Genomic DNA, 23,658 nt, shown 5'->3' on the forward strand with positions numbered 1-23,658 from the left:
CTGAAACTGAGGAAAATCAGCTCTTACTGGATGGAGAGCTTTTTTTTTTTTTTTTTTTTTTTTAAAGAAAACATACAATGATAGAAGGCGTACACATTTTTCTCACTAGCAGTCTTTCTTGTTGCGGATTTCCATCTTTTTGGGCCATTGCTAAATACAAACAAACTCTGGTTTTGAGTGAGATTTGTAATATAGCTTTTAGGGACCGATATTTGAAAAGCATACGTTATATTGTGATCACGTATTCCCCCTGCCTGTATTAATGTGAAGTAACCAATGACTACATTTACTCGTGAGTTAGACAGTTGGAACAGAGACGGGAAGGAAACAGGAGAAGACATGGGCTTGCTTAAGGTTTTTGTAAGTTCCTTAAAATTTAAAAAAGTACGTCACTGAAGACCATGAGAGAGAATTTATTTAAAATTTTAAAGAATTACACATATTAAATCTTGAGTCAATCATTCTGATGTAGCCAATGGGTAAAAATTGGGAAAATCAAGATATTCTTAAAACTGAATATTTTCTTGATTTATCATAATTTTCTCATAGCCCAGAGTCCCTCTAAGTAGTTTACTGTAGGATGAAGATGAATGATGTAATTAAATTCATTCTGTTGTCTCCTTTATCAATCTTAATAAGAAAGGTGGACACACTGATTAAAATGAACTGGAGGGAAGAGACTGGTGGAATTTGGGGCGATTTTGGTCTCAGGTACTTGTAGGCACGTGAATGATACTATGAACACTAATTAGAAAAAATGGGAACGAACAACAAATGAGTTACATTTTAAAAATCTGGTGATGAGTTGGACCATGAGTTATGTGAATATTAATATGAAAAAGCTCTCCCCTCTCTCATATAAATATCTCTGTTATCCCAGTTGGGAAAAAAAGTTAATTTCTAGTTCAAGACGGAGAAAAGTTAGAATATAAACTGGAGAAAATTAGTGTACACAGACATCCAATGTTAGAGCTCTAAATACACAATTATTGTGATTTTCGTGGGCTTAATGGAATGCTATCACCTAAGTAACAATCAAGTTGAGAATCCGAGTCTCACAGTTAACAAGGAACAAGAAAAGGACGAGTTTGGGAGCTCTGTTAACTCATGGCCAAGAAAAATCTTACATTTTCTGAAAAATATCAAGAGCCTCTAGACGCAGTGGAAAACAATAGGAAAACGACCAAAAATCTTAATAAAGTATAAATCCAAAGGTGAATTCTGAAATAAAATAGGTAGAAATTCTTGATTCTCTTTTAGATTTGATTTGCTTGCTTAAAACAAGAACAAAAACTAACAAATAAACAAAAATAAAGATCTTTAGTTTTCTGTGAAGACACTGAATTATGCTAAGCACAATTTCTTAAATTATAGGAAAAAGTTAACATTATTTAGAGCCAATAGAGGAAGGATGGATTGAGAGGTGGTGTTAGCAAACCAGTTAGACTTTCTGTTCTGTTGAAATTTTACCTTTATGTACCACTGAGAAGACGCACAGAGCTTTAATACATCTTCACTGACCAAACAGGACAGAAATCCAGCCAGCAGGATAACAGCCTCCAGACTCGGGCAGTAGCTATAACCCTAAGACAGAGAGAGTATCCCTTCTTCTCTAGAAATTGATATTTGGGTGGCACGGCTGGGAGACAGGTGTAGCTTAGAGAATTGGTGAAGTTGAAAGAGGTAAGTGTTGGATTATATATTTTTAAGCAGGAATTACAGACATAACCTTGTGCAGTAGTACATGCACTGGCGTACACAGAAGCCCACGCTTCTGACTGCCACCTGCCACCCAGAAGGCACAGGTCCCTCGTTCCACCTGTAAACATACATTGGTGCTTCCAATCCATAGTCTATCAGTAAAGTTTTTCTCTTCTGTGGACAGTGACAACATGTATAAATACTACATCACTGTCAGGTGAAAATATGTAGAGTAATAGAATGACAAGATCTGGATCCATGTAAAGACAGCCTTACACATATGAGCTACGATTACGCAGGGTACCCAAAGGTCTCTGGCAAGTTTTGCTGGAACCATAATGCAGAATTCACTGAGGATGGCACGCCCTGCCAGGTAAAATATCAGTGAAGAGGGGACCTTTCAGAGGGTCCCCTCCTACAGAGGAGAACAGACGAAAACATGGGAAGTCACAGCGTTACTTCAGCAAGTCAAGGAAATTCACGAAGAAGAGTACTAGGAAAATGTGGGTATGTAATCAATACTATTTGCTCAGAACAGGACTGGGATTGCAGGAACTCTTTGCAAAACAAAAGCGAAGGGAAAGTGGAAGCCCTTATTTTGGGTGCGGGGTCACTGCCGGTTTCTCAGTCCCTGTCTTGCCTCCAGCTCCTGTCACTTGCATACAGTTGGGGTTCCCAGCCACACATTGGGTTTCGGAAACCTTATGGCTCACAGAGGGACTGGGCTGTTAAGATCCCCACCCTGGACACTAGACGATGCCACAGAACCCCACAGTATTTCCCCAAAGCACACACAGGACTGGTGCGAGTCATTGCCAAGGCGTGCGTATGTAAGTTGTCATCTTATGAAGAAGGCAGGAGGAGATGATGTGCAGTCCCATGGTGAGGATCCCCAGTGCGTTCGGGCGGACCTGGTGGGTCGGCTTTCCTGCCTGTGCTCAGCAGGAGCGTCGCAGCCCAGCGCTACCTCACTTTCTGCAGCTCGTGCCTCAGCCAGGCCGGCAGGGGCTGCCCCAGCCTGTGCAGCAGCTTGGAGAGCTCCACGTTGTGCTGTCGGTAGTAGGTAGACAGGAAGGATCGAGCCTGGAAAGCAAAGGCAGAAAGAAGACTGAAATGAGTCAGTGGTCCACAGCGAGGGTGTGCGAACTACTAGGAGAAATGAAGAAACTTACAACGCAGGTGCCTATGAAACGTGTATTTCTTTATAAGTCTCCTCGGATTTCACTTGTATTTACATTTTGAAAAAGTTTGGCAGAAGTGAGGCTTAAAATGAGAGCAGGTCCAGGTACGTCAGATGCGGCTCCCACCCCACTGGGGTCCTTAGTTACTGGGGGAGTGGGAAAGATCACGGAGTGAGAAAAAGCCAGCGACACAGGCCTAGGACTAAAGCGGAATGAGGAAAAGAACCGATGTGCTGCCACACCTACAGCCTCAACTAGAAAACACAGACTATCCTTTACATGTGGTTACTTCCTGTGAAATTTGGCCATTGCATAAGACCTAAGAGTGAACCATAAAAGCTGAAATTCACAATTAAAGAAATAACTTGCAACATCACAGCAACATTTTCTATATTTATCAGGACCAAAACAGGTTTTAAAAAAAATCACCAAGAGCTTTCTACTTCAAAAATATTATAAAGTCTTGTTATAAAGATCGCTATAACGATCTCTTCTTGAGATTGTTTATGTTCTAGGAAAGCTGGAGTGATGGGCTCTTATTAGATGAATGATTAAATCAAAGATATATCACCCTTTATGTTTTTCTTTTATTTCTGGAAACCCAGACGTTTACAGTTGGCTTTTCCCTCTGGGCATCACTTATTTCATATTACAACCCCACTGCCACAGCTCTGTGCCCTTGATAGGTCAGAGGTGAACATTTTCCCAAGTTCAGGGGGCAGTGGCCCACCGTTGTTTCCACCTGGTCAAAGTTACACCTTCTCTGAAGCCCTTCCCAATATTTTAGCACATACGGTCTCTTTCTTCCTAAAACTCCTTAGCAACTTTGTGTAGACCGTGGAAATGGACTTCAGACAACTTCATCTCTCCTTGCACCATCCATCACCAGTTATTTCATTATGTTTCTTTCCTTAAAGCAGTTTGTAAACACTTCAAATTCTTGATAAGACGCTTGTAGAAGTAGTGGGAACACTGCATTGATTTTTTGGCAGATTAAAGTGATTCCTGAAACCCTTTGGAAATCATTGAGCTCAAATTTCTAGTTGAAGGACCTTTCGGTCCTTCGGTTTCCACAGCAACACGCGGGTCACCCTGTCCTCCCTTTGTCCCTCTTGCGTTAGGAGAGGGACGCACAGTGGGAGGTTCAGCTGACTGCCAACCGGTCCCCACCCCAGGGCACCCCTCACAGCATCAAGACTCTCCCTGCCTTGTCGTAGTCCCGCTGTTTTAGCTTCTTACAGACCAGTGACCATAAGTATTTACCCTCCTGTAGGAAATCTGGGTTCATAATATTTCATCCTGCACCTTCCCTGTGATACTGTGACTTATGAAGGAAATATATATTTGGTCTTTGTCCCCTTCCTGGCACAGAGCTCTGAAACCCTGGGAATTTCCTAAGTGAGAGGGTGACAAATGTGTCTCATGCTATGAGGTGGCTTTTAGAAAGCACCTGAGGAAGAGGGCTGGTTGCTGGAAGGACCGCCCACGTGGCTGGAAGGTGGGAACTTTCAGTCCCACCCCACAGCCTCTGGAAGAGGAGGGCTGGAGTTTCAATCAGTCACCCACCGATGGTCAGTGAATCCATCGTGCCTGTGTGATGAAGCCTCCCTAAAACCCAACAGGAAGGATTGGGAGAACTTCCGGGTTGGGGAGCATGTGGAGGTGCTGGGCCAGAGGTGCCCAGAGACGGCCTGGAAGCCCCTCGCCCTTCCCACGTGCCTGTCCCTGTGTGTCTCTCCCATCTGCTGTTCCTGAGTTATATCCTTTTACAATAAACTGGAGATCTAGTAAGTGACGTGGTTGTCTGAGTTCTGCGAGCCACTCTAGCAAGTTAATGGAACCCACGGTGGGGTGGTGGGAAGCTCTGATTTAGAGCCAGTGGGTCAGACGTGCAGGTGACACCCTGGGCTTGTGACTGGCATCTGAAGAGGCAGGGGCAGCTGGTGTGGCTGAGACTGTACCCTGTGGGATTGGATGCCATCTGCAGGTGTGTAGTGTCAGAAGTGAGCTGCACTGCCGGACAGCCAGCTGCTGTCCGAGCGCCACTTGGTGGCAGGATAAACCTCCCACTGTGTGCTGTAAGCCGTGACCAGAAGGCTTGGCTCCCACTGCTGAGTCAGGACCAGATGGTGTAGGCCCTGGGTGCATGTGTTTAGTTAGCGTTTCGTTACTGTGTTTCCCCAAAAATAAGACCTAGCCAGATCATCAGCTCTAATGTGTCTTTTGGAGCAAAAATTAATATAAGATCGGGTCTTTGGGTCTTATAATATGATATGATATGATATGATATGATATGATATAATACCAGATCTTATATTAATTTTGCTCCAAAAGATGCATTAGAGCCGATTGTCCGGCTAGGTCTTATTTTCGGGGAAACACGGTATGATGCTTACATATTTTATCTAAAATCTTTGTTCCGTAAACATTGTAAGTGCTTCCCACATTTGGGCAGGAGTCACTCTCCAGAGAGCATTTACATTTCTGCTGCATCCCAAAGGCAAACGGTTTCTACGGTATCTACCAATCACTATCAGTCGGTCGGTCTTCTAAACGTAAAACTATCGACAGCAGAGGAAGCAGAAGAGGAAGCAAACTGCTCTCACTGGCTCTGAAACAGGGTTTTCCAAATCAGGCAGTTACCTCCGGGCCCATGGGCGGGTATTTCCGGCCTTTGCTTTTCCCAAGGCATTTGGTCTTTCCTCCTTCCAATAGTTGGCACCAAAAGCCCTTTTGGGGATCAAACCTGCAAATGACCGAACATACAAGTGATTATAAAGACTAAAATGATTACAAAGTGTATACCGATGTGTAAGTGAGATAGTCCCACCAACGCGTTAAGGAAAATGAACTTGTAGGTGTGCCCATCGGTTCAGCTTCATTCACTTCTATAGATATTTATCAAATTGATTTGAGAGAGTCTAACTGAGATTAATAAACTATATGTTATATATTTTTGAATATTTGTACTGTGATAAAAAAAGTAACATCTTTCGTGCAATCTTATGTTGAAATGATTAACCTACGTTCCATATTTTATTTCTGCATCCATAAAAGATCAAGGTCCAATCATCAAAACTACAACCCATCTACACAGGACCTTTAGAATATTTATTAACTTATTATTATGATTTATTTCCCTGTCAAGATATATTACTAGATTTCTTTGAAATCATTCAATGGTATATATTAAAGTGACTGAATGTAATGTAAATATAATTCTGTGAATATAAACATGAATTAAATTTGGAAAATTCTGTGTTTTTACAGTTTAAAATGTTTATACCTTTGAAGGAGAAAATTGAAAGTGTAAAAATACAAGGTATTCTATGTGTTTTGGACGACATGAGGCACAGGCTGTGCAAAGGCGGGGCTGGCACAGTAGATGCCTCTTCATTGTTTTGTTGAAGGCAGATGACCCTCGTGGACAATTCAGGTCCCTGTACTCGTAACATTCGGATACCGTTTTGCTTCCCAGGCTGCCCAAAGTTACAGAAGAAAGGAGGAGTGGCCTAATTATTTTGTTTATATTCAAACCTGTGAGCATTTCCGTTTTGCGGCACTAAGATAGGAAGAGGAAAGAAGGAACCAAGTAAGATGGGACACATTAAATTTATTCTAGGGGGTTTGCTGTTTGCATAAAACAGTGAAACGTTTGCATTTTTGTTGCTCAGCAGATGTTTCCAAAGGATGAGGCATAATTGCCTGGGATGTGAAGTTAATTAGTTGCAGGATATTTTGTTGGCTGGTGCCCACTGCCTCTGCACACGCGTGAGCTCCTGCACACACGGGAGGGAACGTCCTTCAGGTCTCTGCCCAGCCTATCATCAGGGACACGCTCCTGCAGCCCAGCTCGGCCTCGTCCACGTCACCAATTAAGATTCCATTCCTACTGGGTACATGCACAGAGTGAGGACGGAGTCCTCTCCGACCTGGACTTTCCAATCTGCTCTTTGCCTGTTGGTCCTTCTTCAAGTCTTCATTCAGTTCCCGAAAGGACAAAAAAATCAGTCTGCTGTGCTAAACGAGGTGGGGACGCGCCCCAACAGCGTTTCCTGCCTCAGGATGAGAATGTTTAACTGCATCGAAGGAACACACAGCTCCAGCAACACAGCCGCTGCTGTTGGGGTGGGGCCCTCAGGCTGCGCTGCCACCACCTGGTGCTCTGCACAGCGGCGGCTGAGGTCCTGCGCGCACACCCTGCGGGGGGAAGGAGAACCTCCCAGAAAACTGAAGGCGTTCTCTGCATGGGGTTGCTCTGACCTTCCGTCCACATGATTTGAGCGTCCTGCTTTCGTTCATAGCATTGCCCACGTTCTGCCCCTGAAGTTCCACAAAGGACATTTCATCTTTCTAAGTGACAGCAGTCCACGGCTTCATGGCTTTGTATTGGTGGACACGGCACTGTGACATTAAGATGCAAAACCTCCCTCCAATACCTGTGACACAACCTGCAGGACATCCACTGGCTGCCATGCCACCTCCTCTGTTACACCGAACAGCACGGTAGTGATTCATTTTGTGACGTGGGAGGCATATTAAAAACCGTATATTTTGTACTTGTTTGTAATCTCTTTTTTCAAAGTAGGATTTTACAGGTTTCTTGAACCGTAAGCAATATTTGCAGTAAACGGGATGGAACTGTTCCCTGAATGAGTGCCAGGAGGTGGGAATGCCCGCCCTCACCCGCAGCATCCCGTGGGGCGTGTCCCGTGGGGCGTGTCCCGTGGGGCGTGTCCCGTGGGGCGTGTCCCGTGGGGCGTGTCCCGTGGGGCGTGTTCGGGGAGCCTCCCGCCTGCAGCACCAGCGGCCTGCCTGCCTGCCTGCCGTGCTAACGCCGGGGGCACCTAAACATGCATTAGGGCTGCTTCAGTGCAGGAGGAAGAACCCAGCCTCATTCCTGCTTTTCCTGTTCCTCCATCCCCATCTCTAACTGTCTAATTGCTGATGATCATCTGCTGAGAACTGGGAAATTATATAATCAGGCTTGTTAGACTTTTGTCTAAAATTTAATAGGCTTTATATCAGGCCTCGAGAGGGAGTCAAATACACGCCCTTTTAAAATGCACTGTGGCTGCTTGGAGGTTTCATTTCTGTTTGTTATTCGTTTCTTTACATTTTTTCCACTTTCAATTGCCCAGGCACATGGCTTTGTTTTCCCAAGACGCCTGCAGCTCTAACCCCCGCCCTCAGCCTCCCTTCCAGTGGGGGACCCTCCCCGCTTCCCCTTGGGTTTGAGCTGGCTGCAGTGACTTGGCTGTGATCAATGAAATGTGGCTTAAGTGACGCTGTGTCTGGCACGGCTGGGTCAGAGAAGGGCCTGGCTCTCCTGGGCCAGCGCCCCCGACATGTCACGGAACAGAGCCATCACACGGTGAGAAAGTCTATGGGAAGGTCTCTGGCGGAGCTTGGCGCTGAGCCCGACATGTGGGCAAGGCCATGAAGAGAGTCAGGTCCAAGGTGCTGGAGCAGGGAGACACTGACAACGCTCACTCCTCCCGGGAACACAGCGAATCCACATGTGGAGTGAGACCCTCTGAACGGGACCTGAAAGCTGGAGGGACAGAACGTCCCCTGCACAGGTGAGAAGGGCCGCGCCCAGATGGGAAGGACGGGCAGAGTCATGGTCTTGCCAGGGAATGCCTGCACCCCACCTGGAGATGCACCATCGGGAGGGACCTCCTAGGCAAGGCACCCATACCGGGGACACGGGGTTCCGCTCCATAGCAGGTACCCCACCCTTAGGTCCTGCACAGGAGACATGAGCCCCAAAACACTGGCTTTGTAAACCTACTAGGATTACATCCAGGAAAACAACAGCACTGTAGGAACAGAAAACCCGCTCCTGAAGGGCTCCTGTGCAGACCCGCGACCTGAAACCAGCACAGACCACAGAGGAAGGAGATCCACCTGCAGCCTGTGAGGGTTTACCGAAGAGCCAGGGCCTGGCTGGGTCCCTCCGTGGGGACTGAGACACTGGTAGGACCATCTGTATGACCTCATGCCATCTTGCTAATACCTGCCCCCCAAATCTGCTCCCCCTTCCATGGCCACATGGCACAGCTGGGCTGGGGAGAGCCCTGCCCATCCTCACGCCACAGTCGTGGCCCAGCCACAGCAGGAGGGGGCACGCAGCACGCATAGGGGACAGCCCTGAGTACCTGGCTCTGGACAGGTGGATGGCACTTCTGGGCCACAGGGCATCTCCTACAGAATGTCACTCCTTTGAGACTGGGACAGTTAGCTGAGTTAGCTCAGACACAGAAACAAACACAGCGAGTTAGGTGAAATGAGGAGAGAGAGGAATAGGTTCCAAACGAAAGAATAAGACAAAACCTCAGAACTAGAACTAAATGAAAGGAGATACGCTCTCTACCTGATAGAGACTTCAAAGTAAGTCATAAAGCTGTTCGCTGGCAGGGAGAAGAGTAGCTGAGCACAGGGAGGATTTCAACAGGGAGAAAGGAACATAACAAAGTATCCACCACAGATTATAACACCACTGAGAAACACACTGGAGGGCTGACCAGCAGCCTGGGCCAAGGAGAAGAGCGAATCTATGAGCCGGAAGACAAAGCAACGGGACTCATGGGAGAGCAGCAAAATCAAAAAAAGAATTTTAAAAAGTGAAGATTCCTTAAGAGACCTTTGGGACAACATCAAGTGTAATGACACTCACGATATATGGGTCACAGGACTGGACAGCTTCACTGGTGAATTGAAGCAAACATTCAAAGAAGATTTAATACCTATCTTTCTCAAACTCTTCTAGAAATTAGAAGAGGAAAAACTTCCAAACATATTTTACGAGACCAACATTACCCTGATACCAAAGCCAGACAAGGACTCCACAAAAAAAGAAAATTACAGGCCAATATCCTTGATGAACATAGAAGCAAAAACCCTCAACAAATCCAACAATACATTAACAGGACCATGCACCACGATCAAGTAGGATTTATTCCAGGGATGCAAGGATGGTTCAACAAATCCATCCATATGACTCCACCAAAAAACTGTTGGAACAAACAAATGGATTCAGTAAAGTTGCAGGATACAAAATTAATATTCATAAATCTGATGTTTCTACATACAAATAATGAACTATTGGAAAGAGACTGAGAAAACAACCCCATTCACAATTGCATCAAAAAGAATAAAATACCTAGGGATATGTTTAACCAAGGAAATAAAAGACCTGTACTTGGAAAGAGAAGGCTGCAGAAGATTCCAGCCCCTTGCTGTCCACGTGACCCCCAGACACTGATGTCTTCCCCATTGATAGCCCTGTGTCCTCTCTCAGCCCCCAGCCCACAGAACCCATGAGGCGATGACGAGGCTGTGGTGTACACTGGTAGGTTTGGGTGGGCTGTCACACAGCAGTGAGTCACTGGGACATTACAGAGATTATATTTGGTTACCTAATTTAATCCACACAGGACAGAGCATGCATACACCCCTTTCCCCTTCTGCCTGAAATGCCACTCGCTTTCTTCCCAACCAGACCTTTTCACCTCTGTAAGCTCCACTCCTAGGACACTTTCTGTACAACCTGGGCATGTAAAGAGTTCGCTTAGCCAAACTTCTATGTGACAGAAGCTCACAAAAAGGGAAATTTGACACAACAAAATGCCTTCGAGTAAGATAATACTCGAAGATGCAGCGTCCCTGGTGTTCAGAAGGGAATAGCATACAGCTGGTGAGCAGCTGCTGTGACTGTGTAACCAGGAAAATGACGTATAAACTCACAGCCACTGTGAATGGTGGTGTACACACGCAGGCCAGGGAGAGTCTAGGACGGCAAACGATGGGAACGGAAGCGAGCAGAAGAATGGACTCACGTGAGCGCTTCGGAGTAATTATAATGAGGCGTCACTCCCAGAAACTTCTGGACTTCGTCCATCACAGTAGCTGGGTCCGATCTCAGTTGCTGTCCATCAATAATTAGCAACTGAAAAGTCAAAGAGTCACTGTGTGAAGAACAAAACTGAGTTAAACAGGCCGCGCTGCCTCCCTCGCCCCGGCATGCCAGTGGGCAGCGAGGCCGTGTGAGCAGGACGGTCGCGCGGGACCTAGGACACTTTGCAGTGTGTGCTATTCCTAGGTCTCCAAATGATCAATTAAAACTCGCCACCGGCAGTGCTTAGGATCCTTACGGAACGTGACTGTATGTCAGAAATAAACACAGAAACTCTCTTGATTTAGTAGTGCAGTGGGAACACTATTTCTCATCTGTTGTGTAATCAGGTAATTACCCAGCCTATGAAATCCCATGACGTAAGCTTGGAGCTCAGGGCTTAGAAACAGTGGGCGTCTGGACGGAAATGACTCATCCATTCTTACAAACGGTGGCAGAGAACTCCGGTTCTACTTGGGGCCTGATGTGGAATGAAGACTAAATGACATGGATGCTTTGCTCAAACCCTCATTTCTTGTTCTAGCCCACGTGCTGCAGCTGTGACAGCTCTTCCCATTTGCACATTCTGGTGCATGAGCTCCTTGTTTCACTGTGAGACGCCCCACGACACACGACACATGCACATCTGCACACGCGCTCTGTAACACCCTGTGGAGCTGGCTGCTCTGCCAGCAGTTACAAGATGTTGTCCTGTGTGAGGACTCACCACTCTGCGACTGGCTAGTGTGCAAAAGGAGCCCCCAAGGATGTATGTCACAGGCACCTAACCTCACGTTAATACTATTATTGACATTGAAAAGGTAAAGATCCACATTACCGCCTTCGGGACGATCCCCTCTGACTAGTAATCACTGTCTGTGGCAACGTCAGTTCATATTTTATGTTTGTCAGTGCAACACAATCATGATATAATACACAGAGGCAACAAATGTCAGGACCTTACCTGAGAAGCGGCAAAGTAAGTCAGCCATCTTTCTATGTGGACCGCATACCATCCGGGTACTAGGCACTTCCTCTGCAACGTTTTGAGGTCAGACGGGGCCCAATGTCCAGTTGTAATGACTTCATAGAAATTAAACCTCAGGGCAGCTGGGTCTTCATGGGACCGTTGGTGCTTTAATAAAAGAAGTAAATTATAAAATGAAATTTTTTCTATGCCTGCACAGGTTCATGTGTGTTTCATGTATGTTTCATTGTGTGTATAGGTGTGTGTGTGTGTGTGTGCGCACGTGCCTCCTTTATTTCACAAAAGTAATAAAAATGATTTATTGATTCTAGAAAAAAAACTCCGGTGCAAAGTTCATGCACTGAAGCCAGGTACTGGCCTACCGCTGAGTACAAGCCTTGCACAAGCAGTAGTGTGTATGGACGCTTGCAGTCATCTTCATGTCTCAGCTGTCTGGGTGCAAGACAAGAAGCCGAACATGGGAATTTTCTCCTGGGTCTGATCAGAAGTGAAAGGTGTCACAGACCAGATGGATCACCGTGACAAGGAGAGAGGCAGACGGGCAGGAGTAGGCTCACAGGTTACCCAGCTCATGGCTTCTTCACAGCTGTTCCTGTGGCTTCTGACACTTCTCCAATATCCCTGTAGGCACCATGGGGACAGAGGGGCACGTGTCTATCCCTGATGCTTCTCAGGTGTCGCACTCATACTGACACTGCCCATGGCCCTTTGCTTCCGCTCTCCTGATTACCTGCACCTGCTAATTCCCAAATACTGCCTCATTGCTACTTTCCGGTACTGGAGCCTCTGGGTCTTTCCCGCCACCATTGTTGGTCAAGCACAAGAGCCCAACACCATGAGATATGAATTGAATACTCAGTACAATTTCATAAGCGTTCAATAAGTTCCTTACCAGACCAAGGAACTACAGTAGAGTCTGGAGATAAAAAGATGTGACATAATCACGACCTTGAAAGAAACCAACCTTTGCATGTTGTAATAAAGTCGTGTGTTTGCTAGAGGTAGACATTACTTGACACGATAGGGAGATCAGGAGATTAGTTATGAATAGAAGGTGAAGGGATCTGTGTCAATGGTTGGAGCTTCTGATAAGCAGAAAAAAACTAACTGTGGGAACTAGGAGAGCTAGTTCTGTAAAGTAAGTGTGAGTGGATGTGCGTGAGGTAAGGGAACGGATGAGTCGATTTTACAAGATATCTAAAAGTTTAACATAAAGAAGACACTGCAGGAAAAGGATGGAAGTATGTCAGGACACGATACAATCGTGTAAGAGCAGGCCTTGTATGTGAGTTAGAAATAAAAACTACCAAACAGTAAAAATGCTTAAGAAGTGGTCGGTCACTGGTTAAAGAGTGAGTAGTGACCTGCAGATTGCTGGGACTATAAACCTTTGAAGTCCTCTCATGATTTACTGACATTCGTATTTGTATATATGTTATGCTGAGTACATTGAGATTGCACAACACACTTAATATAATGTATAGGAGCTACATAACTTGCACAAAGAAATATTAACATTGTGTGGACATTAATACAGTAAAGCTACATTTTCTGTGTTAAGCAGCCAGCCATAGTCTGGAATTGTACTTAATCGATTCTACAGTGATGTATACAAGTTTAGCACCAATTCTACTTTACATTTTTGCAATTATGAAGATTAGCATAAAAATATCACCGAAAGTCAAAAACAGACGTATTTTATGGAAAAAATAGCACAACTGATCCTCTGTGAGGCCCATCATGAAAACATGGGGTAGAAATTGCAGTGTCAGGCGAGATTTGCAGGGGCTTCTGTATTACACAAGCTGAGGCAGATTTACGGTGTTTACTGAAGAGACGGGACCAGCTGAGTAATCGGCTGCATTATTTTGAAATGTAGGGAGGTTGGACACCTTCCTCTTAGCAATATGACAATAGAAAGCATTATGAGAAAAAAGTAATTCCTTTGAAATGTGTATGTTTAAGGCATTTACTTGAAGAAGTGTGAGTAGATTCTCTTCTATTTAAATGGTTTAATCTATGTGAACACAATCATGTAAGTGGTAACTGTGGTTTCTGCCAATATGTACAGTATTTTGCCCAAAGTATTAACATTCCGAATTTTTAATGAAGGCTTAACATTTCAATGCTTTCGGCACAATTTGTTAAAAAGTAAGTTTATCTTGCTTTGCAATATGAATTTTCATCAAACGAATAAAGCACACTTTTGTACGTTAAAGGAGACACTGACTCATGGGTTCTAATAATTTCTGAATCTTACTGCCAATCCCAGCGTGCCACCCGGAGCTCCAACCACTGGCCATCTCTATTTTCAGTGTCCTACTTTTCTGTCCATCACTGTTTTTCTGGGTAATTTGTGTTTATTGAAGAAATTTTGAAAAGTCAAGAAAAAGGATGAAGACATAAAATTAAATTCACTATTATCTTCCTATGCTCTTTAACAATTCCCCTTTAGTCTTCATTCTTTTGGCATTAATTTCTACATGCACTAAGCACACACTACACCAACGCACCGGTGTCACTGGGATTTCAGTTCATGTACGTCATTACCACCGTAAGTTCAAGATCACTAATGTCAGCTGGGTCTCAGGGCTGCAGAGTTTTCATTTCTCTGATCAACTTTACCGCACCCCTGTACAGAGATTCCACAGCCCCTTTGCTCCACACAGCTGTCCCCCACATTACCCGTCTTTTTCTCATCAGAGGAACTCGTTCTCAAGTTCCCAAAGGCAGGAGAGACCATCACAGTCACTTCCATTTCTCTACCCCAGACCTTCACATTTTGTGGCTTTTTTGCCTCTGCTTCACAAATCTGTCTCCGGCTCAGACCTCTCCCCAGAGTGCCAGCTCATGGGTTCCATTCAGTGTGACAGAGACTCCCAATCGCGGTCACCATCTGGTCACCCTTCAGCCCTTCCCACCGCCACACACTCCTATTTCCTTCTTCAGTGACTGTTTTGTCATGTGAATACGGCCAGTCGCCAGTTCTCCCTTGATGTTGTTGATAGGTCGTTGGAAGTGCAGCGACAGGACGTCTGAGAAACCAGCTTTACCACAGCTGACTGACAGAACTGAGAGTCAGGCTCCCAGGCGTCTCATCTGCGTTACTAAGAGACGACGTCAATCCAGGACGTGCTGCACAGGGTCACCACCCGGTGGCCCAGACGGGACATTTGACTCATGTGTGCAGGTCCTGTTGAGTTCAGTCACTGAGCGTCTCCCCTCAGCGTGTATTCACCACTGTGGTCTGTGCCACGTGCACCCACACGGTGACCACATGCTTCCACCAGCATCCCCCCTGCCCCATACCTGGTACCATGAGTACGCCCTGTCTGAGGGGTCGATGAGGATGGTGATGATCTTGGCTTTGGGGACCAGAGAGGCAGCTCGCTTGGGGGCGTCTTCCGAATGGAAATAATTAGCACTCTTTTCAAACAGAAAGTCACTGGTGATGTTGGATGGTGTTGGAAAAAAGTCCATGTACCTGAAGGCAGAGAAAGACAACTAACCTGAGGTCTGTTTTTTCCTGCCATACTGTGGACATGTGCTCATTCAGACATTTCCACACTCATTTCTGTCAGTCTTGATGCCCGGTGCTACAATAGTCGAGACAGTGGCTATCCTACCTAGGAATGCGAGAACGGCCGGAGCCCGGTTGTTCTAATGATCAATTAGGGCGGGGGAGGGTGAGTGGAAGCAAGTGGCTGTTAGGGAACAGCGGGGACCTCCTCTAGAGTGGGCTCGAATCCAGAGAAATTTTGCCCTTGGCAAACAGCAAATGACCCCACATTGCCTGGTAACTACGGTAACGTGGTAAATCGATGTTTGCACACTTGAATGCAACATTCTTACATTGAGATTAAAGTGTGAGTCACAAGAGAAGATTATGGTGTAGCTCCCGCCTCCGACTGCTCCGTAATTTGTGCTAATGTGCAAAGCGGGCACAGCAGAGCTCTCTCGAGTCATTAAGGGCTGGTTCCTGCCAGTGGGCACCGTGGTGCCTCAGTGGGCTCGCTCCTCTGTGTGGAGATTACAGAATCAATATGTTCAGAGGTTAATCCAGTGCAAGGCTTTAATTATGTGTGCAGCCCTCCTTACAGCTCATCAATTCTCTCACCCTCAAACATACTAGAAATAAAAAACAAGAGTGATTAAGAATGCACAGAAGACACTTAGTCTCGTCTTTGACATTTGTTACCATGTTTCCCCAAGTGAGTGGTGGAGTCTCATCTATATTCCTACTTAACACCTTGTGTTCCACTGGAATTCACGGAGAAAATGGCGGCTGTGCTTTTTAGCAACTTGCCTGTGATTCCAAAATTCATTTAGTCATTTTACGGTGTGCTAGAACAGAGATCCCAGCAGCACAGGGGATGGACGCGCATCCACCACGACTGGAAGGCTAGTAGCCCCTGGCAAGGCCCTGTCCTGCCCTGGTCCCCGTGCGTCTAAAAGGGGACAGGCTCACGCGCGATGCTGAGGTGAGCATTGAGGGGACTGTCCTCAGGGGACAGGTGCCTGCACACCCGGGAACTGGACCTCAGGGCCACATTGTTTTACAAAACTGGGACAGAGTCAGAAAGAAGCCCCAGAGGGAAGATCAGTTCCAGAGTCAGGTTTATTCTCTTTTGGTTTAGGAAAATATTGCGATTTAAAATTTATTCACAATTCATCTAATGCAAGTAATATTCCTTTTATTCACTTGTGTGATGAGCATTAGTATGGTTTTAGAAATGCTTTGTTACTGTTTGCATGACAACTATCAGCTTTCATTACAACACAGCATTTGCAATCTACATGGATAATGAAGATACATGTCACAGAGGAGAAAAAAAAAACAGCCTGATTTATTTGTTTCCTCAAGCATCATTGTGAAAACAAATTATGTATTTAGTTAGAAAAATTCTAGGCGCAGTGAAATAATAATATGCTTAAGGAGAATTTTAAATATCCTTATGAATAATTCTGATGAAAAATATTCCATAATCTGCTTTATTCTATCGTATTAATTTACCAGAAAAATGTTATCATTATTGTACGGTCCAAATCAAATTATAGGCAACACTGATTAAACATATCGTCTGTCGTCATAAATTAATTTCTAATTCACTATGGTAGAACCGAGCATAACAGATTTATTCTGCAGTTCTGCAGCTGCCAGGCACACACCCGGAGGCGCCCTGCTCTGACGGGCCTGGGCTGGGGATGAACTTGACTCCCATTTTCCTTACCAGTCAACACCCTTGTGGTAGTTATTGCCGTTGAAGAACTGAATTTCCTCGAATGTCCTGGGGCTGGGCAAGTTGCTGATGACAGAAGGGTGCATGAGAAGAAACAGATAGAGAGCCGTCGTGCCTGGGACCGAGAGGGAGGCGGGAGTCCAAACGGCAGTAAGAGAAGAGACAAATATCGTTTTAGCAGAGTTTTTGCTCAAAAAGTAACATGCAAAAGACCAGTTCTTTCCAGGGTCAGGATGATTTCCTTAAAATCAGTGAGGTATAGTTTGCGTGGCAACAGCCTGTGTGTCTCCTCGTTGTCCGTGTTCATGAGTCTATATATGTCAACGCCTGGTCTGATATCGGTACTGGCTGAAGGACAGTGGCCTGATGGCAGGGCTAGGGCAGAACTTTGGGAATCGGGGTTTAGCCTCCCTCCTGGAGTCCGGTGAGTGCCAGAGCCCCACTACACCTCACTACACATTACACCTGAGCCCCACTTAACATTACATTCAAATCAATTAAACAGGATTGAACGATTCAGCAGCTGTTGGCTGCTGCTACTCTGTTCACCCTTGCAGACTGCTGAGACTTCTTGATAAGGAAACACATTTGCTGAGTGTATGTGGCGACGTGGGTCAAGGAAACGGCACTTGCAACATGAGGAGACAGGTTCCACGATGAAAGAAGACCAGAGTGCTTTCCGGTACTGAGAAAGTGGTGATTTAGACTTGGGAAGTCAGTGAGGGCTTCCAGGAGGACGCGGTTCTAAGGTTGTACCTAAAAACATCACTGCTCCCAGAAAGCGTCAAAGAGGAGGGCAGGATTCTGGAAAGCGGGCCACTTGATCATGCTGCCCTGGCAGTCCCATCTGACAGCGGAGGCTGAGCAGAGTAGCAGACAGGCCCCCTCTGACAGACGGGAGCCACCGAGAAAGGATCAGGAAGTGACTGGGTCTGCACGGCTTGCACAGAGCACAGCCACCCTCTGGAAAAGTTCATCCGTTCGCACACGCGGGACCAGGAAAGTTTGTTGGGTTGCCGGCCCTATGTGAGCTGGAGATGAGCTACACAGCTGGGCTAGCTGGACAATAGTGAGGGCAGCTGGGGACCTGGGAGCAGAGAGGGTCACAGGAGAACTGCATTTTGTTCGAATACATCTCAGCTGCTGGGCCTTAAGTACTGGGCATTGCCCGTTTCAGTCCTCCCAGCTCTGCGGCTCACAAACCTAAGGGCCGATGGAAGGGGCCGCTCGTCGCCTGGGATGGAAGACACGCTAGCACGTCGGGAATGGTGGCTCCCATTCCCGTGAAATGGGAGGGCGCAAATCAATAAATGTCCTAAGGAGACTGAATCACTAACCCTAACTGACCTTTAAAAATGAACAAATATGGAATCACGTCGCATAAACTCGATACAAAGAACTGGAGGAGTCAGAACCGGTTGAGAGCTGGGTCAGAGGCCCAGGCGACCTGGCAGGAGACCCATCTCAGACGAGCCAAAAAACGGCAGACATGGAAGTTGCAGGGGTGAGAGCAGTTTAGAAGAATGCACCTAATTTGCTCCTGAAAATAGCAGAATGCAAAAAGGTGACCAGGCGAGAGGAAGAACAAGAATGTTCCAGAGAGATCAGTGAGACCAGTAACAGGTGGAAGGGAACAGAGTCCAGCCCCACGGTCTTTCTAGGTATTTAATGGAGCTCACACGTGTGTGTGTGTGTGTGAGACACAGAGAGAGAGGGAGAGAGAATTTGGGAACACATGAGAGCTGAGGACCCTGGTAGTTTAATATCCCTGAGATGTTGAGAACAAACAGGTCCATGGCAAAGAGAAATGTTTTTGAATTATTCACTTTCATCCCCTCACTCTGCAGCCTGTGCTAATGTTTAATCACCGGTGGTCACAGAATTGCACACTGGTCGCCTCTGGGCCACAGAAAGGCAGAACCGTACGTCCTAGGCTAGGGACAGGAGAGGACATTGGCGGCCTCTGACTGGGAGGAGAAAGCCCTTCAACTAGGGACACAGGCCGGTGGCGCGATACACATGACCCCTGGGAAGCCGGCCCCCTTCCTCCACAGGCAGTGTGATTCTGTCACCGCCTGTTTCCTTCTACCCTGGACAGTCACTGTTACCCAGTATGTGACGCAAGTGCTTCGTGGAGGAGGCGGAAAAGGCATCAGACTTTGGATCGCTCTAAGAGGAACTTTATTTCATTTTACAGGCAATCCCCTTCCTTTAGTTTTAGCAGACTGGGTAAGCCTGTCACATCCTGGGACACTGATCTTGGCAAAGGGCACACGATCCTGGAAGAGTGAAGGCCAATGAGTTACTGTGCTAATGTAACCCTTTTGGAAATCCTCTCCTATCCTGGCAGCATCAACATGTGACCCGGAATTGTAAAGGCGGCCTCACTGTCCCCAGGACTCCAGCAGCATTCGAGCCCTGAGCCCTGCTCTGCTCCCGCCCCCACTCCCACCCAGCTTTCAGCTGCCAGAGTCCCTGCAGGACAGGGTGATGGGCAGAGAGGGGCTGTCGTGTCGTCCAGCCTCACCTCAGAACGCAGCGGACACAGGGAGGGCCACTGTATCTCCTGCTTATCACAAGGGATACCAAGGCCACGTTTAAGCTGTTTAAAGACAGCTCTGCGAGGAAGGCCGGTCCTTCGCAGTCCCCTGCGCCCACCCTCCAGGGGGCTGACATCCTCTGACAGAGCAGTTCTGCCAGCAGAAGCCACGAGGACAGCAGAGAGAGACCCCGCCGCTATGTCTGAGTGGGTTTTCAGATGCCTCACAACCATTTCCACGTAAGGAAGCATTTTCATAGCATGTACTTGATTTTAACTTTGCTTGTCTTGGGAAAGTCACAACGCAGCTAAAACCTTCATCATTTCCAAACTGGCAGGTTAAATATTAAAATCTAAAGGTAGAAGTTACTGTCTTTAGAAATACAAACAGCACGAGGGAAACTAGATTTATCCTTACTGACCTTAGTTTTCTAGCTGAGCAAAGAGGAAGTAATAGCTAGGGACAAACGGCAGGAGATAGGTCTTTCAATTCAATTTTTAACTCAAGTTTACAACGGAGGACTGTTTATTTCTTCAGTCGTCATCCCAGAGATGGCGCTGCTATAGCAGCATTGGTAGGGAATTAATGCACATTTTAAGCAAGAACGGCACAGCACGAGGCATGGATCTGAGACTGCTGCTTTCCCCTCCCGGCCCTCCCTGCACTTTCCTGCTTTCATACAATTTATACTTTGGGGAAGAAGAGATTCCAACAGCCAATATCTCATAGGCTGGAAACTGTGCCCCAAACCCTTACAATGCCCTGCTTGCTTGTATTACAGGTACTGTCATGGGGGCCGGGCTTACGTATCGTTACTGTTTGCTTTGTGTCATGCTTTGTCACTCACTGATGAAAATGCTTCTGGTCAAAGCAGTGAATTCAAAACACAGCAACTCAGTAGAAACTTTGATTCCTGAGCAAAGTGTATAAAATTGTCACACACTGAGGACAGTACAAGGTATTCTAATTGAAAGTGTCACCTCATTGGTGAAGTACTTTTCTTCTCTTTTACTACATTCTTACACACTTGTCCTTGGCACGTGACAAAACACCAGGGGGAAAACATCTGAAGAGTCTCAGGTGTATCAGAAAATAAGTCCAAACCATATTTACACCCAGTGATTATTAAAAAGCACATCATGTTTGAAAGTAGTAATGGCAGTGGCCCTGGGAAAAAGTCACTTCAAGGCTGATATGCAGTGTGAAATAGTTTGAGTCAAGCATTAACACTTTTTAAAAATAACTGAATTCAGGAGTTAATTAGGCAAACCCATAGAAAGTAGAAATTAAAAATCAGATGCCAGAACCAGGACACAAAAACTGAAAGTTGTCAGAAATCTGACGTGTGTTCAACAGTTTTAAAATCTATAGTTAAAAGTTCGGTCCTTCTGTCTGATCCACGGGCCCCATCTGCGTCCCTCTGAGGCTCAGGGCAGACAGATGATTGACAGGCAGGAGGACCAGTGCAGACACTGACCGTGCCAGGGTCTGACATTCCACCCAGCGAATCCCAGTCCAACACCACCACGTGGCAACGTGTGTCATGACCAGAAAAAAAGTGTTGAAGCAGCAGAGCTGACCATTCGTACCTGTTTTTTGTGGCCCGATGACAAGGAACTTCGGTAAGTGGTCGCATGTTTTCTCCCTGGACCAGATGTCCTTGTGCCGTTTGTCATCGCATGGATTCTGCAGGAGGAAGCACAGTGAGACCTCCTGTGCCGCCAACGCTTGGCGGCTCAGGAGGGCCCGTTCCAAAGCAGGATCACACTCCTGCCGGCCCCACTCCTGCCGGCCCGAGAACCCTACATCTCGGGGTCAGACCCTGGCCGGGTCAGCCTCTCGGACTCGGAGTGGTTTCCACACACCACGGCACCTTCCCTTCCATCCTCTTCCCACGCTCTGGTCGGGTCCAGCGAGCGGCTGAGACCCCGCCCTCTCCCCGCTGAGCTTCCCGGGGGTGGGTCCACCTCAGACGTCACGTGTGTGAGCCAGGTCGGACCAGCTCCTCCGAGGTCTGCCCTGCGCTCCTCTCCTGCTTTGAGTCCCGAGAGGCTGGAAGGCCATCCTGGAACGCCAGGCTCAGCAGCTTTCCTTCTCACTTTGCATTGCTGTCTGCTGCTCCTGCTGGCCCCAGGCTTTGGCCCTCCCAGCCCCATAAGCTGACAGCAGGAGGGTCCATATTGGTAGCCCCTCCCTCCCTCCTGCACTCTTGACCCATATTTTAAATTGCGTATGTGTCATTGTTGGACTGCTATGACGAGGAAATTCCAGACCAAACATACATTCATCGGTCCAGCTTTATCCCTGTCTCATCCTTCTCCTGTTCCAGCCCATTCTATTCCGTATCAGTGACCCACATTTATCATCCAAATCATGACACTTCAGAGAATTAAAAGGGCCCTTAAACAAAAATGATACACTTTTTAAAATATCTAACTCATTGGTTTTATTGTACTAGTAATGCAAATAATTATATTCAAAACTCATTTTCACAAATAAAATTATTTTTTAAAAAACCTATGTTGGGCATGACAACAATGACAATTTTTATCCCAATATTTAAGATGATGTAAGATGGCTAATCATTTATGGTTCATAGTTATAGACATTAATCAGATCTTTAGGCTCATCTTTCTCTAATACCAATTCTCCAGAGTTCCTCTGAAGAATGATTGTTTTCAGTATGATCTTGCTATGTTTCAGTTTTCCATAACATTGCCAGCAATCCTTTTCAGAGTTACTCTGTGGTCAATAAATTTGAAATGTTGACACTTTCAATCAACTCTTCCCTACAGGCCAGCACTTTTTTAACTGGGGAATATTTTGTCTAGTGGGCGGGAGTAACTCACAATAAATTCTGTTGAAGAAAATATTTTCAATTCTAATTTTTCCCAAACTGAAATGTCTACATATTAGAGACCAAATGCTTTCACACTTACTTTTCAGAGTGTCTTTTTTTGACAAATATTTTTCAAGATAAAACTTGTCAAGTAAGTTCTGTAATTATAATTATTTTGATTATTTTGTCAAATACAGACTCTGCAAAATCATAGACTTCTCAATAGCATTTCATTCTAGTTCAGAATATAACTTTATCTAATTAAAAATAGATCTGTTAAGAAATGCTTACCACAGTTAAACTTCCAAAATTCAGTTAAAGAATGCCAAGTTAAACCTTCTATTTCTTTTGAATTCACATTACTTAGTTTGTTTAGTCTCCTCCCTTCTTGTTTTGAAGTTTTGTTTTGTTTTGTCTTGTTTTGTTTTTAGATGGCAAAAAGCACTACAGGAAGAAAATATTACTTAAATATATTTTTTCTTCTATTCTGTTCCATTGATCTATGTGTCTGTTTTTATGACAACACCATGCTGTTTTGATTACTATAGCCTTGTAGTTTAGTTTGATATTGGGTAGCATAATACCTCCAGCTTTGTTCTTCTTTTTCAGAACTGCCATGACTATTTGGGGTCTTTTAATGGTTCCATATAAATTTTAGGATTTATTGTTCTGGTTCTGTGAAAAATGCCATTAGTATTTTGACGGGGATTGCATTGATTCTATAGATTGCTTTGGGTAGTATGGACATTTTAACCATAGCAATTCTTCCTATCCACGAGCATGGTATATGTTTCCATGTATTTGCATCTTCTTCAATTTCTTCCTTCAATGTCTTATAATTTTCAAAGTACAGGTCTTTTACCTCCTTGGTTAAATTTATTCCTAAATATTTTATTTATTGATTTGTTTTTGATGCAATTGTAAATGGGATTGTTTTCTTAATTTCTCTTTCTGAAAGTTTGTTATTGGTGTATAAAAATGCAATTGCTTTCTGAATATTCATTTTGTATCCTGGTACCTTACTGAATTCATTGATCAGTTCTAATAGGTTTTTGGTGGCATCTTTGGGGTTCTCTATATAGAGTTTCCTGTCATCTGCAAACAGTGATGGTTTTACTCCTTCCTTTCCAATTTGGATGCCTTTATTTTTCTTGTCTGACTTTTATTCCAATACTATGTTGAATAAAAGTGGTGAAAGTGGACATCCTTGTCTTGTTCCTGATTTTAAGGAGAACACTTTTAGCTTTTCCCCGATGAGCATGTTAGCTGTGG

General features: G+C 45.5%; 1 protein-coding gene across 1 annotated transcript in view; it reads right to left on the reverse strand.

Moving 5' to 3' along the window:
• Nucleotides 1-268: 268 nt before the first annotated feature.
• Nucleotides 269-23,658, reverse strand: part of NDST4 (N-deacetylase and N-sulfotransferase 4) — a 196,328-nt gene continuing 172,938 nt past the window's right edge. The window contains exons 9-15 of the mRNA XM_033133341.1: nt 21,137-21,233; nt 16,999-17,122; nt 15,077-15,251; nt 11,744-11,914; nt 10,724-10,833; nt 5,526-5,628; nt 269-2,784 (exon numbers count right to left, since the gene is read on the reverse strand). Of these exons, the coding sequence (XP_032989232.1) occupies nt 2,665-2,784; nt 5,526-5,628; nt 10,724-10,833; nt 11,744-11,914; nt 15,077-15,251; nt 16,999-17,122; nt 21,137-21,233 (900 nt within the window). The 3' untranslated portion in view covers nt 269-2,664. The remainder of the gene's footprint in view (nt 2,785-5,525; nt 5,629-10,723; nt 10,834-11,743; nt 11,915-15,076; nt 15,252-16,998; nt 17,123-21,136; nt 21,234-23,658) is intronic.

Source organism: Rhinolophus ferrumequinum, chromosome 18 (genome assembly GCF_004115265.2).
Source record: "Rhinolophus ferrumequinum isolate MPI-CBG mRhiFer1 chromosome 18, mRhiFer1_v1.p, whole genome shotgun sequence".
Taxonomy (NCBI): Eukaryota; Metazoa; Chordata; class Mammalia; order Chiroptera; family Rhinolophidae; genus Rhinolophus; species Rhinolophus ferrumequinum.